General features: G+C 39.6%; 2 protein-coding genes across 4 annotated transcripts in view; one reads left to right on the top strand and one right to left on the bottom strand.

Moving 5' to 3' along the window:
- Positions 1–15,153, bottom strand: part of LOC107228051 (zinc finger protein with KRAB and SCAN domains 8-like) — a 490,765-nt gene that overhangs the window by 182,446 nt on the left and 293,166 nt on the right. The gene's annotated exons all lie outside the window — the stretch shown is intronic.
- LOC124293712 lies at positions 4,854–13,330 on the top strand. The gene is made up of 3 exons (XM_046735790.1): positions 4,854–5,012; positions 5,276–6,191; positions 13,146–13,330. The coding sequence occupies exons 1-2, from the start codon at positions 4,856–4,858 to the stop codon at positions 6,175–6,177; spliced, it is 1,059 nt and encodes a 352-aa protein (XP_046591746.1). The 5' UTR covers positions 4,854–4,855; the 3' UTR covers positions 6,178–6,191; positions 13,146–13,330.

The following is a 15,153-nucleotide window of genomic DNA, read 5'->3' as shown; positions in this document are numbered from 1 at the left end:
TTTGCCCAGGGTACCGCTATCCCTAAACAGCTAGCAGGCCCATACACCCGTATACTTGAGTATAGCCTACGCGCCGCGTCAGCCAAGTCAGTGGTACGGAGTTTGCCAAAAACAAAAACATAAAACCACCCCTGATTTGTGCCACCTCCACTGCGGTACGTAAACATATATTGAGTCTATAAAGAACGGCCGGACCCAAAAGTCCCAGTGTATTGACAGAAAAACTAGAGCCAGAATTCATAAAATGCGCGATATTTATAGAAAGTAAAATTACCAAAAAACCGTTTGAAAATAATAGAAGTAGAGCGGGAGAAATTCCGGAAGTTATTCATACGGATCTTAATGGGCCTCACCCAACGGAAACGCCGGGGAAAAATATTTTTTAAGCTTTATAGATGAATACAGTAAATTAGCAAAAGTCTACTGTATCAGAGCCAAGTCCGATACATACAATTGCTTTGTCGACTACGTGAACTTAGTTGAAAACATTGCAGGTAAAAAGGTCAAAAATTTGGTATATAATAACGGAAAGGAGTACCTAAACGCAGAAGTTCATAGATTCGTCAGAGAAAAGGATATAAAAATGATCCCGTGCCCACCGTATGTTCACGAGCTAAACGGGGTAGCGGAGAGGTATAACCGATCATTAATGTATATAGGACGATGTCTTTTGAAAGAAGCCAAGGTTAATAGAATGTTTTGGCCAGAAATAGTAAAAGCAGCAGCTTACCTGAAAAACAGAACGCTTGCCAACACGTTAGAAAAAAAAACACCCTACGAAATATTTTTTAATGCAAAACCAGATGTGAAATACTTGAAAATCTATGGGAGTAGAATATTTGTTAAAATCCCATGTTCGGTCGAACGAATAGTCAGAGGTGTCCAGGCACGAACGGTCGCTCACGCGTGTGTACGAACACATGCGTCGCGCGGCCGACTCTCTCTGTTTTGTCTTTGCATGTGTTTTATTTAGACGAGCATGAAGGTGGAGGAGATAGCGCGGGCCAGGTCCGCGTGAGTCAAGTACTCGAGCGACTCGAGGTCAGTCGGTTCATTCCTCTTGCCTTTTTCTTTTCTGTGTGCGTTTCCGGAGAGATGGATGAATCTAAAGGGTTTGACTGCAATTCGATTGATACTTGGATTTTGTGGTGTCTTGTATCTTCAAATCTTTCCTGATTGTTGCATGTAGGGGAGCCGGAATAACTTCGGAAGTACACAAACACAAGCGCAGTACGTCCCGCCAGGCAGACCGGCGCAGCCCGGTTGTACCAATGAGCAAGCGCAATGCTTGACGGAAGTAATCTACCGATTACTTGTACATACTTGGATTCACACAAGGTAATCCTTCAGGTACACCGAATCAAGCGGTGATACCTGAGCACAAGCGCAATGCTTATACGAAGTCGCCAGCGACTTTATTTACCACGATTACACTGCACGAAACAGTCAAGACGCCCAGCGCAATTATATATAAATATAGATTCAATTCGGATTTTTTCAAACCGTCTCCTAATCGTAGATTTCACCTCCGAAATAATTCATTGTGTGAAATATATTTGATATGATAAATATCCTATACACATTGTAAATTCAACATTTGCGAGGGGTTTTTTCTCTGAGATTCATACCTTAAAGATTTTCCTCTCTGAGCCATAATAAAACATAGAACTGATGGCTCAAAATGTATGTTTATTTCATTTATTCCTATCCCCTAGATCCTTGTTTTGTAGAGTTGGAAATCGTGACCAAATTAAAAAATACGCGGCCTCGTTTTTATTAAAGAGGACGCGCTCCACGAAACATGGTGCCTCCTGTGAGGTGAAATCTACGTGATACCCTCTGTATATGTTTTTTTTTTCTCTTTTCCTCTCTCTTGCATGATATAAGGTGAATTCCGCATTGGATTTTCCTCTTGCTACTGCATTTCATTTTTTCATTCGGTGGTCCTATGATGCATGCAAATAACTCATAAGGATCGTTGGAATGGGACGTGTAAAGGGGAAAACCGATTACGCGGGAGGAAAGAAGTTTTCGAGGAGCAGACCGGGGCCGTGCGTCAACGGTCCCGAATGTTTTCACTTGCTTATCTTCAGCAATAACACTTATAGTCCGGGAGCCAATGACATTTTTAGGTTGATCATTTGAAAGTGGATGGGCCTTTCAGAAATACTTAAGGTAGGTGTATAAAAAAGAATTATAAGCATTGTTAGCCGCACCAACGATGCAAAAGGTTTCCGCGCGCCCGGAAAAGTCGGAAAAATAGAAAATAGATTTAGTGATGTGAAAGTGGATGGGCCTTTGTCAGATGTTAGTTTATATAATATAATTAAGAAAGAAACACTTCAGCGCGATGTGGGACAATGCAAAACCCTTCCGCGCGCCCGGAAAAGTCGGAAAAATAGAAAATAGATTTAGTGATGTGAAAGTGGATGGGCCTTTGTCAGATGTTAGTTTATATAATATAATTGAGAAAGAAACACTTCAGCGCGATGTGGGACAATGCAAAACCCCTCAGCTCAAGCATAGAAAGGTGTAAAATTAAATGTAGCGGAGCGCGCGGTTGTCTTTAAATAAAAGACATCAGCCGAAGGATTTTGCATTGCCATACAACCAGCTGAAGTTTTTTTTTCTTTTTATATTGTATAAATTTACATTTTACCAAGTTTCAGCCACTTTCAAATGACAAATTATAATTTTATATTAAATAAATCACATATTACGCTTGCAAAAGGAGAGCAGGTCGTAAATTTTGTTTGAATGTTGAAAAAGATAATCCGAAAATTTTTATTTAATAGGAAAAATTATTATGTCATCATAGTTATTCGCACTGAATTTTACTTCCACCCTATTTTAATATACCACGCAAATGTATAAATATATGCTCAAGTATACATACATGTATACCGTATGATTTCGAGCAAAGCGCACGTGTGAAGATCCATACTAATAGATGAGTTCGAAAAAAATTTTCTACACACGAAGAGAGGGTATTTCACTATAGAGCACAACACAGCTCCGTCAAACACGTTGCACGCTGTACACACATGTTTGACGATGCATGCATTGTCCTGCATATACCTTGCAGCGTTCGGTAGCATTCGTAAGCTCTAAACAACAGTGCGTGCTCTCTAAGTTACTTTGCACCAAGGCGCTCGGCTCGTATTGTGTTTGACTAAGCTGTGCTGTGTTCTATAGTAAAATCTCCCCTTCGTCACTACTATGTAGTAGTTTGGTCCTATTCCAATACTCACACGCGCGAGAATAATATAACCTATAAGTTCCGTACAGCGTGGGTGTGTTGAACGCATACAAAGCATTGAGCACACGCGTTCAGGAAAAAGTACATGGCGGCGAACTTTTAGTAGAGTCTGCAAAATGGCTAACGTTAATCCGTATTGTGTATTTTGTAAAAAAAGAAAACCGAAAAAGTTTTTACCCTTCGTTAAAGATAGTTTATCCAAGTGTCAAAGTTATCTGAAAGTACGTATAGAGAATAATTTAGTTTTTAAAGATGTGATTTTGCCAACGGAGTGTAATAATTTTCAACTGTATCACAGTAAATGTTACGCAAAATTCACTGCTTTACCACCTAATCTCAGAGAATCAACTTCAGTGTCCACCAATGCAGATTCCAATGCAAGGTACGTAAAAACTTAATAAATAATAACTGTTATTAAGTAGGCTTTCTAACTTCGAGTATCATTTCTTCTTCTAAATCAGTTTCGCTTCGACATTTTTTGGTTAGGTTTCTATTGTACGCGTGATCTATACAATTAATCGATTTTTTTACCTCTTTTTTTCGTTTTGTTTTTTAATATTAAATTTCACCAAATTACGAACTTAAAAAATAAAATCTTAAAATTAATTTTCATACAAGATGCAGTTGATGAAGATTCTACTGGCCCGAGTGAGCAAGTATGTGAAATTGTTGATGAAAATGTAGCCGGTCCAAGTAAGCAGGTTATTGATACTAACAAAAGTGATATTGACTCAAATGACGATATAAATGTTGATCGTGAATGTGTAAACGACAATGAAAATGTAGTCGTAGGTGCAGATGATAAGTTGACAGAAAGTAATATAGTTTGTTTTATATGTGCCAAAAATAGAATGACTCTCAAAGGTAGGAGAGTAAATTTATCGATTTTAAATGAAAGTGGAATTGATTCAATAAAAATCGTAGCACAAACAATTGACGATGCTAAAATAATTGAAAAAGTGCAAAACTTAACGGATGAAGCGCATTTTATACATCAGAACTGCAGGGTCGCTTACATGAATAAAAGTAGGGTAAATTTATCACAAAACGAAGAAAATAGTGATTGGCATGTTTCTCGAAAAATTCAAGCTGAAGCTTATAAAAAAGTTGAAGAGTATGTGATGAAGGAAATAATTCAAGAAGAGCAATCGTATTTTTTATCGTTTTTAAACGAAATTTTCGTTACACACTTACAAGAAAATAATCAGGATGTTTCGTCTTTTACTCTAAAACCATACCATTTAAAAGAGAGATTGCTAAAAACATTCCCTAAAAAAATAGATATAATTACTCTTTGCGGTAAAACTGTTGTAAAACCTTATAGAGGAGTTGTAATGAAAGATTATACTTCCAGTCTCGCCCTCCTGATTACATGTATACAATTTGTAGTGCCATCTCTTCTAGCTATTCTAACCACGTCTTTTAGAGTTTAAAGATTTAAATTGACCGCGTATGGTGCCTCCAGTGGAGGTGGCGGCGCCACACGGTCACTTTCGTCATAACATTTTTTCGTGCTAACAAGTAAACACGTAAGAGTTTTTTAATCAAAACATTTTAATTTATTTAACGGACGATTCAAGTTTTTATTACTTAAAAATGGGTGGACATAAGAGGAAATCTTCTGATCGAGACAAAGATTATGAAAAATTAAAAAAGCGACTGCGTGAAATGGAAAAGAAGCTGGAAAAACGCGAACAGAGGATAAACAACGACAAGGAGAATGACAATGGCGGTGCTCAGAATGGAAAGTTAGGTGAGCCGGAACAAACAAATGTCCAAGCAGCTCCCTTAAACCTGTCAAAAAATCGAAGCAAGTATTATTTAGGCAATTATTGTAAAATATATATATATATACATACATATCCGTCAAGGTTATGCGAGACATAACGTAAGTACGGAAATTAAAAACAGCTGAGCTTATACGTGAGATAAGACAAAGCTGAAAATATTATGGTTGAACTTACACGAGAGGTAAGACATAACCAAAATAAACTATTTTCTCTCTCTCTTTTACAGAGACTCCAGGGAGCACTGTGAACGCCACACCGAAAAATCCGGAGGAGAGAGAAACTCCAGTTATAGATTTATCAAATGAAAATGAAACTGGGGAAACATCACAAGAAACACAATCAGCCAGTGGGGTTACAGAAACTTTAGACCTGGACCCAGAGATCCTAAAAATCATCGGAGAAACTCCAGCGTCTGAGCCAGAAGGCTTAAAACTATCAAGTCATATTTCTAATCGCTGGAAAATGTGGCTCAAAACGGGACAAACTAAAGAAACTAAAGAGCTTCTACTCAAAAAATACCCCAGAAAAGGTGAATGTTCTTTAGAGGCCCCGAAGTTAAACCCTGAAATTGCTGCATCACTAAATGATGGGTCTCTTAAGAGAGATAAATACTTCTCAAACACCCAAAACTTAGCTGGCTCTGCATTATCAGCATTAAGTTTGGTCATCGATCCCTTACTCACAAAGAAACGAGAAGAAATTGACATAAAAAAGATGTTAGAAAATTTATGGGATTCTTCACAAATTTTAATTGAGTTGTACCGAGGACAGACTATAGCCAGAAAAGCTTGTATTCTGCCTAGTCTAAACAAACAAACGGCTGCACTATTGGGGAAGACTGAGACTGGTGAGCTGTTATTTGGAGACAAGTTGGGGGAAAAGATTAAGGAATCTAAGGTTATTGATAAAATAGGGACAGATATAAAATCCCAACAGTCTTCTAAGAAACCTGGAGCTCCAACGAGCCATTTAAATGTGAAGAGCCCGTCTGTTCCACGATACCAAGCTCAGGCGGGCACAAAACCAAAACCATCCAAGCCGAGTTACAATCAGAAATATTCCAGCCAATCGAAAGGTCCACAGAGTCACCACCGGGGTCAGAACAGCAAGAATCGGAGCCGATATTAATCAACGAATCTCAGGTAAATATTGCAGGAAGGCTAAGCGCATTTTTAAGCAAGTGGCGTACAATTACATCAGATCCCTTCATACTGCAAGCTATTAAGGGGTATAAAATACCCTTTAAGTCAAAACCATACCAACCGAAACCACCACTCGAGCGCAATTGGACAGATCTTGAAATTTCCGCTATAAAAGTAGAAATTCAGAGATTATTAAAATTAGGAGCAGTAGAGAAAGTTTCACCGACGGAAGACCAGTTTATATCCTCGTTCTTCTTGGTCCCAAAGCCAGATGGATCTAACAGATTTATAATTAATTTGAAAGATCTAAACGAGTTCATCGAGGTGGATCATTTTAAAATGGAAGACATGAGAACAGTTTGTAGATTACTCGCACCAGGAGTTTTTATGGGTACTATTGATCTTAAAGATGCCTATTTCTTAATGCAAGTGAATAAGTCAGATAGAAAATATCTTAGATTTGTTTTCCAAGGGGAAATCTACGAGTTCACATGTGTTCCATTCGGTCTTTGCTCAGCCCCGTTCGTATTTACGAAGGTATTAAAACCTGTTATCAATATCCTTCGAGAGGAAGGATTTTTATCCGTTGTATACCTTGATGATTTTCTCTGTATGGGGCTAGATATCAAATCTTGCTTGGCAAACTTAAGAGCGACGAAAGAATTTCTAATTTCTCTCGGTTTTATTGTAAACGAAGAAAAAAGTAATTTTAAGCCAAGCAGACGATGCAAATATTTGGGGCTGATCATTGATTCAGAGAAGTTCTGTCTACAGTTGACTGACCAGAAAAGAGAATCCATTTTAAATCAAGTAAATATTTTAATGAAGAAGCAGACATGCAAAATAAGATTTTTAGCCCAAATAATTGGGACACTCATAGCTGCTTGCCCAGCTGTTGAATATGGTATGCTACATTGTAAGCTACTCGAAAAAGCCAAAACAGAAGCTCTAACAGCAAATTATAATAATTACGAAAAAACCATGTTGTTACCAAAATATATTTCTGAAGATCTCAGATGGTGGGGGGAAAAAATCCCCATAGCTTCACGTAAAATAAGGATAGCGGATTATAAAAGAGAAATTTTCTCAGACGCTTCACTTACAGGCTGGGGAGCGTATTGTGACGGAAAGCATGCTCGAGGTTTCTGGAAACCAGAGGAAAAAAGCTTACATATTAATGATCTTGAACTACGAGCAGCTTTTTTGGCATTAAAGTGCTTTGCAACAGAGTTGAGTGATTGCGAGATTCTAATCAGAGTTGATAATTCAACAGCAAAGGCTTATATAAATAAAATGGGTGGTTCGCAATTCCTGCACTTACATCTACTGGCCAAAGAAATTTGGGACTGGTGTGAAGAACGGAGGATCTGGCTTTATGCTTCTTACATTCCATCAAGAGAAAATTATACTTCATGTCTCGCCCTTTGAGATTACAATGTGTAGTATAGCTACTTGTTGCCTTCAAACCACACGTTCAGAGTCTAAAAGAAATTTTAAATTCCCGCCTGGTTGCTCCTGGCGCCACCAGGTGTTCGCTTTCGTCATTAGTTATTTGTGTGCCAAACAGACAACACGTCAGAAAAAATCTACTCGTTATTCTTCATTATTTTGAGAGAGAAAAAATTGCAGAAAAATGGGAAAACATAAAAAACGTACACGCAGCGAAGACAGGGAGGAGGAAACGAAGAAATTACGGCGTGAATTGAGAGACCTGAAAAATTTGGTGATGCAGTGTCTGGCAGCGAAATCCAGAGATGATGCGTCCAACAGGGACGCCTACGACAGTGATGACAGTATCAGCGAAGGTAAAAACCAATTAAATATTATCGGGCGAGAATTAACACTTAAAAACTAGGAGAGCTCGTACGGGAGACGAGTCATATCCTAAGTCTCGGGTCAAGCCTGCACGAGAGGCAGGATTAAGACCTAAAAATTAAAAAATACAAAGCACAAAAATTTTGGTAATGACACAAGATCACACGAGAGGTGATTAAAAAAAAAAAAAAAAAAAAAAAAAAAAAATTAAATAAATAATAATCACACGAGAGGTGATTTAAAAATACAAGAATAATAATCCCTATCAGTAATACTGGAAAGTGGGAGATCATGAAAAATCACACGAGAGGTGACACATGATCGTTTTAAAAAATTTCTACCAAGTGAGCTAACCTTAAAATTTTTCGGAATCTATTTTATTACAGAAGATCCCCCAAGCGATGTGGACAGTCAGGATATACGAGAAGATGTAAGGGACCCAGAAGCGCCACAGACCCCTGAGACAGGGGCTAAAAATGGATCACCAGACCGGCCTGGTGACACAGGCAGCGCGCCAGAAACAACTTCTCAGGCTGCACCGGCTCAGCAGGAGGATACAACAACTGGGACCAAAACTCCCACGGAATCCGTTAGTCAGAAGAATAAAGAGCCCGAAGGAGCCCCAAGCCTAAATGAAGAAGTTATAAAAATAATTGGCAAACCGCCGGAAACGGAGGAAGCTTGTCAAAAAATTCATCCGGACGTCTCAGTCCGGTGGAATGCGTGGCTGAAATCCGGACTAAAGAAAGAAGAAAAGGACGAACTGTTGAAAAATTATCCTCGAGGAGGATCCTGTCTCTTAGAAGCGCCAATCCTGAACCCGGAAATAGCATCCACCTTAAACGAATCGGCGCCGAAGCGAGACAAGTATTTCTGTGCTACCCAGAAACTAGCAGGATCCAGCCTTTCAGCCCTGGCGCCGGCTATTACCCTGCTCTTGGAGAATGAAACAGTTGACTCGAAGACAATTCTGACTAACATCTGGGATGCAGCAAAAATTCTGGCAGAGCTTCATCATTCACAATCCGTAGCTCGCCGAGCGTACATTTTACCAAGTCTCACAAAACAGGTAGCGTCCTCGCTGGAGGAAAGGCAAGTCGACACATATTTGTTTGGGGAAAAACTGGGAGACAAGATTAAAGAAATAAAGAGCATGGACAAACTAGGACGAGACTTAAAAATCCAAAGTGCGAAGAAACCTGTCCCAGCCAGTTCGGGAAACTGGAGCGGCCCGTCAGCAATTCGAAGACCGACCACCTTGACGGGCCAGAGATTCAAATTTCAGAAGTCGGCAATAGCCCAGAGGATACCATCGAGACAGTCCAACCAGAGCAAAACGAGCCAGATCCAGAATCAGGCTTATCGTCGTCGGCACTCGTACAACAGCAGCAGCACCAGCAGCAGATCGAGGACTCATTGAGTGACCAGCAAATACAGGTAAAGTTAGCAGGCAGGTTAAGTAAATTTCTGAAGGCATGGGAACAGATTACACCTGATAAATTTATTAAGCAATGCGTGACGGGCTATAAAATTAATTTTAAAGAAACACCACATCAGGTATCCCCTCCGGGAGAAAAAATCTGGTCTTCCCAAGAAACCTCAGACATCCAAAAGGAAATAGACAGACTCCTGTCAATCGGAGCGATTGAGAAGTGCTGGGACACGGCTGATCAGTTTCTATCCAGCTATTTTCTGAGAGAGAAACCAGATGGCTCAAAAAGATTTATCCTAAATCTACAAGAGCTAAATCTTTTCATTAATACCGAGCATTTCAAATTAGAGGATCTCAGATCCGCGTGCAGGTTACTAGATCGATACATGTACATGGGGTCAGTAGATATTAAAGACGCGTACTTTGCAATACCGATTCATAAAAGCAGAAGGAAATATCTGAGATTCAAATTTCAGGGCCAAGTATATGAGTTTACGTGCTTACCTTTCGGTCTCTGTGAGAGCCCGTACGTATTTACGAAACTCATGAAACCAGTGATGTCATATCTCAGGCAGAAGGGTTTTTTATCAGTAATTTACCTGGATGACATTCTATGCCTAGAAAACTCGATAAAGGAATGTGAAAAATCCCTACAAAGTACTATTAGCTTACTTGAAAAACTTGGTTTCATAGCTAACAGGAAAAAATCAAACCTTTCGCCTAGTCAACACTGTAAATATCTCGGGTTCATATTAAACTCTAGAGATATGCTAGTAGAACTGCCGAGGGAAAAAAGAAACTCTCTTATTGCACAGGTCGGATCGCTAAGAAATAAAAAGACGTGCAAAATAAGAAAATTTGCACAAATAATAGGTACGCTGGTAGCTAGCTGCCCAGGGGTTGATTATGGGATGTTACACTGTAAGCTGCTAGAAAAAGCAAAACTAGAAGCTCTTGAACATAGTAGGATGAATTATGATGCGCGTATGGACATTCCAGGCTATATAGCAGACGACTTAAAATGGTGGCATAACAAATTACCGACAGCAGTCAGAAAAATCAGAAATTTCCAATTCCAAATGGAAATTTTTTCGGACGCGAGTTTGTCGGGTTGGGGCGCTTTCTGCGGCGGCGAGGGAGCCCATGGAATATGGTCTCAAGCCGAAAAAGCTTTGCATATCAATCACTTAGAGATCAAAGCAGCCTTTTTAGCTCTAAAACTATTCGCGAAAGACCTGGTTTCCGCGGAGATCCTACTGAGAATAGATAACACGACTGCAATAGCATACATAAATAAATTAGGCGGGACAAGGTCCGAAGATCTGCATGACTTAGCGAGAAAATTATGGGACTGGTGCGAACAGAGGGACCTCTGGGTACACGCATCCTACATCGCATCAAAAGACAATGTTGAAGCAGACTCGTTATCACGACTATCAAACCGAGATACGGAATGGCAACTAGCAAATTACGCATTCAAAAGCGTAACTCGAAAATTCGGTGTCCCTGAAATCGACTTATTCGCATCCAACGAAAATAAAAAGTGTGCTATCTACTGTTCATGGGACAGAGATCCAAAAGCTCTCGCGATAGACGCCTTTACAGTTAACTGGAACCCATGGTTCTTTTACGCGTTCCCACCGTTCGCGACAATCGCCAAAGCAATTCAAAAAATTAAAGCCGACAAGGCAGTAGGAATCCTCATAGTGCCTTTTTGGCCCAGCCAGAACTGGTTTCCCAGCCTTCAAAAAGATGGTAGTAGGCGATTGGATGACATTTAAACCTAACAATAAACTATTATTTTCTTCCAGCGGCACGGCACATCCACTGAACAAAAACCTTACCCTGGTGGCCGCGAAATTATCCGGCAGGCGCTGTTAAATAAGAACACATCGGAGGAATCCGCTGAAATCATGATCGCGTCAGTGGAAAACTCAACTCTCAAGCAATATGAATCTTCGTATAAACTTTGGTGGGAATTTAATCAAGAGACCCAGTCTGACCCTTTCAGCATCACAGCCAAAAAAGGGCTATCTTTCTTGACGAAAAGATTCCAAGATGGTGCCAGCTACGGAACCATCAACTCTGGAAAAGCGGCGCTAGCACTGATAGCGAGAGAGGAAATCGCTAACTCCGATCTCATCAACAGGTTTATGCGAGGCGTATACAAGAAGAGACCTGGCCGACCTAGGTACGACACAATCTGGGATGTAGACCCAGTGCTGGATAAACTTGCGGAGTGGTATCCCCTCGAACCTCTCAAACTAAAAAAGGTCACCAAAAAACTAGTACTACTCTTAGCACTAGGAACAGCACATCGTATTCAGACGCTAGCCGCTATAAAAATAAGTAACATAATAGAGACTCAAAAAGGTCTGGAAATAAAGATTCCGGAACACATAAAAACATCCAGGGCAGGAGCCGTTCAGCCCCTGCTAAAACTACCGTTCTTCGAACACAAACCTGGACTATGCATCGCAAGAACTTTGCTACATTACTTAACAATAACTAAAGACTTAAGAGGAAAAGAAGACTACTTGCTGATATCTTTCCAAAAACCACATGCAAAAGTCTCAAGAGACACCATTGGGCGATGGATAAAAAGTACGCTTAGAGAACTCGGAGTAGACGAGCGATATACTGCCCACAGTACACGACATGCTGCGACGTCGAAGGCGGCCGAGAAAGGTGTCAACATAGACGAAATAAAAAGAATCGCGGGATGGTCCCAGAAATCGAAGGTCTTCGCGGATTTCTACAACCTCCCGATCAAGATCCAAGACGACGACTTCGCGAAGAGGGTCATGTTGACATAAAAACAAAAAATTTTTAATAGACTCTAAAAGTCCACATTGTAATCTCAAAGGGCGAGACATGAAGTATAATTGAACCATCAAGCGAGGCCGCCGAAGGCGGCCGAAGCTCGATGATAATTATACGAATGTCTCGCCCGAGAGATTACCCACCCAATAAAGGTTGTGAACCATTTGAGGTCAATTAAAAGACAATAAAATCAGAAATGTACAAATCGAGCTTATTTTTCCCAACCCAATCTCTCGGTAAAGTATTAAAAATTTTTTATTTTTTCCACAAGAGGATAACACTCTAAACGTAATGACGAAAGCGAACACCTGGTGGCGCCAGGAGCAACCAGGCGGGAATTTAAAATTTCTTTTAGACTCTGAACGTGTGGTTTGAAGGCAACAAGTAGCTATACTACACATTGTAATCTCTCGGGCGAGACATTCGTATAATTATCATCGAGCTTCGGCCGCCTTCGGCGGCCTCGCTTGATGGTTCAATAAAGAAGCAGATAATCAATCTCGCGTAAAAAATATAGATACTGAATGGAGTTTAGCGGACTATGCGTTCAAACGCATCATAAAACGGTTTGGTGAACCGGCAATTGATCTATTTGCTTCACGAAATAATTCTAAATGTAGAAAATATTGCGCTTGGGAACGTGATCCGGATGCTATGGTGATAGATGCTTTTACAATTAATTGGAAAAAATATAAATTTTACGCATTTCCACCTTTCGCTTTAATAGCGCGAGTATTACAAAAAATTATTAATGATGGAGCATCTGGTGTCATTGTAATACCACTGTGGTCAACACAACCGTGGTTCCCACTGCTTGAAAACCTTATGACTTCTGATATGTTAATATTTAAACCTAATAATAATCTTCTAATTTCTCCGCTTAGCGACCAACGGTCCCATCCCATGGCGGCGACACTTACCCTGGCGGCCGTCAGATTATCAGGGAAGCGTTCTCAAGAAAAAATCTACCAGAATCATCATTAGAAATTCTGACAGCGTCTCTAGCAGAGTCTACTATTAAACAATACAATAGTGCGTTAAAGGACTGGTCGATGTTTTCAGTAGCAAAAGAACGGGACCCATTTGTCGTTGACGCAAGTTCAGTACTAGATTTTTTATCACAGAAATTCAAGGATGGCGCAGCTTACGGGACCCTCAACACTACAAGATCGGCTATATCTCTAATATCAGCAGTGGACATTACTACTGATCCTAATATTGCTCGGTTTTTCAAAGGAATTTTCAAATTGAGACCTATCAAGCCCAAATATGACTCAACATGGGATACTGAGCCAGTATTAACAAGAGCTGCAAACTTATTCCCATTAAATAAACTGTCGTTACGCCAACTAACAGAGAAACTAGTTATTTTATTGGCTCTGGGAACTGCACATAGAGTTCAAACCCTGTCATTGATTGCAATCGAAAATATTTCTCGCTATAAAAACAACGTGCAAATTAAGATCCCGGATATTATCAAGACATCACGGCCTGGAGCTTCACAACCCCTGTTAGTTTTACCTTTATTCACTGATAGGCCAGAGCTTTGTGTTGCAAATACTTTACTGGAGTATATAAAAAAGACAGAGGAGTTACGAGTAAATGAAAAACGTTTGTTGATTTCTTTTCGCAAACCACACAAAGCGGTTTCATCGCAAACGCTTAGTCGATGGATCAAAAAGTTTCTCAGCGAGTGTGGAGTAGACGAAAAATTTACTGCCCATAGCACTCGACATGCATCGACTTCAAAAGCAGCAGAGGCAGGAGTAAGCCTAGATCTGATAAGAAAGACAGCTGGTTGGTCAGAGAAATCACAAGTCTTTGCAAAATTTTATAATAGACCAATAAACAGTCAAAATAATAATAATTTTGCTGAGGTGGTTCTGCTTAATCGCACTAAAGATAAGTAAACAACTATATGTATGAATAAGTGTTTCCTGTCTCTTGGTTTTTCTTGAAAACTTAATAAACAAAAAAAAAAAAAATTTTTGTCTCTAAACATCTACAAATTGTATACATGTAATCAGGAGGGCGAGACTGGAAGTATAATTAAACGATCAAACGAACTTACCTGTACGTGAAGTTCGATCGTTATTATACGATAGTCTCGCCCGAACTGATTACAGTCCCACCCGAGTTCCAATGCACCCTAGGATATTTAAAGAATATCCTTCTCCCATGTAAGAATCAAAAATTTTCTTTTTTGCTTTCAACGATATGACGAAAGTGACCGTGTGGCGCCGCCACCTCCACTGGAGGCACCATACGCGGTCAATTTAAATCTTTAAACTCTAAAAGACGTGGTTAGAATAGCTAGAAGAGATGGCACTACAAATTGTATACATGTAATCAGTTCGGGCGAGACTATCGTATAATAACGATCGAACTTCACGTACAGGTAAGTTCGTTTGATCGTTTAATTATCTTACAAAGGTGGAAGCTATTGATACAGCTGCACTTATTTTGTTTGATGAAGCTAAAGAAATTGAAATAACTAAATTACCGACTAACTTTACAACTCAAGATGTAATAAAAGGAGAGTGTGAAATTCCAGAATTAGTAATACGCTTTTATAAAAAAGCACTCTCAGGTCGTAGTAATCGAAGATTTAAAAGTAAAAAAACTGCAAGAACAGCTGAATCATATTCAGAAGATTATGTCTCTGCAGTCTGGAATGAACGAATAAAAACTTCCAAGCACATGACATTGGGTTTAACTTTAAAAGTTTTAACAAATGACAAAAAAGTAATTAGTTTAGTCCACCGGCACGGACATTGTAGCAGCTATACTGTATTGGAAGGCATCGAAACGGAAGGAACTTACTCATCTTGCAATTTAACCGATGTTTGCCCCGACGGTATTATTAGATTACCAGGAATAAATACTGGAGTT

This window comes from Neodiprion lecontei, chromosome 3 (assembly GCF_021901455.1).
Source record: "Neodiprion lecontei isolate iyNeoLeco1 chromosome 3, iyNeoLeco1.1, whole genome shotgun sequence".
In the NCBI taxonomy this organism is placed as follows: domain Eukaryota; kingdom Metazoa; phylum Arthropoda; class Insecta; order Hymenoptera; family Diprionidae; genus Neodiprion; species Neodiprion lecontei.
Note: the sequence above shows the minus strand (reverse complement) of the source record. Positions and strands in the feature narration are given on the sequence as shown.

What these genes read in the sequence shown, in the direction of transcription:
- LOC124293712 (XM_046735790.1), top strand. Translation starts at nt 4,856, where the DNA reads ATGGGTGGACATAAGAGGAAATCTTCTGATCGAGACAAAGATTATGAA. An exon ending in TGCTCAGAATGGAAAGTTAG is followed by an intron (nt 5,013 to 5,275) that starts GTGAGCCGGAAC and finishes TCTCTTTTACAG; the next exon opens with AGACTCCAGGGAGCACTGTG.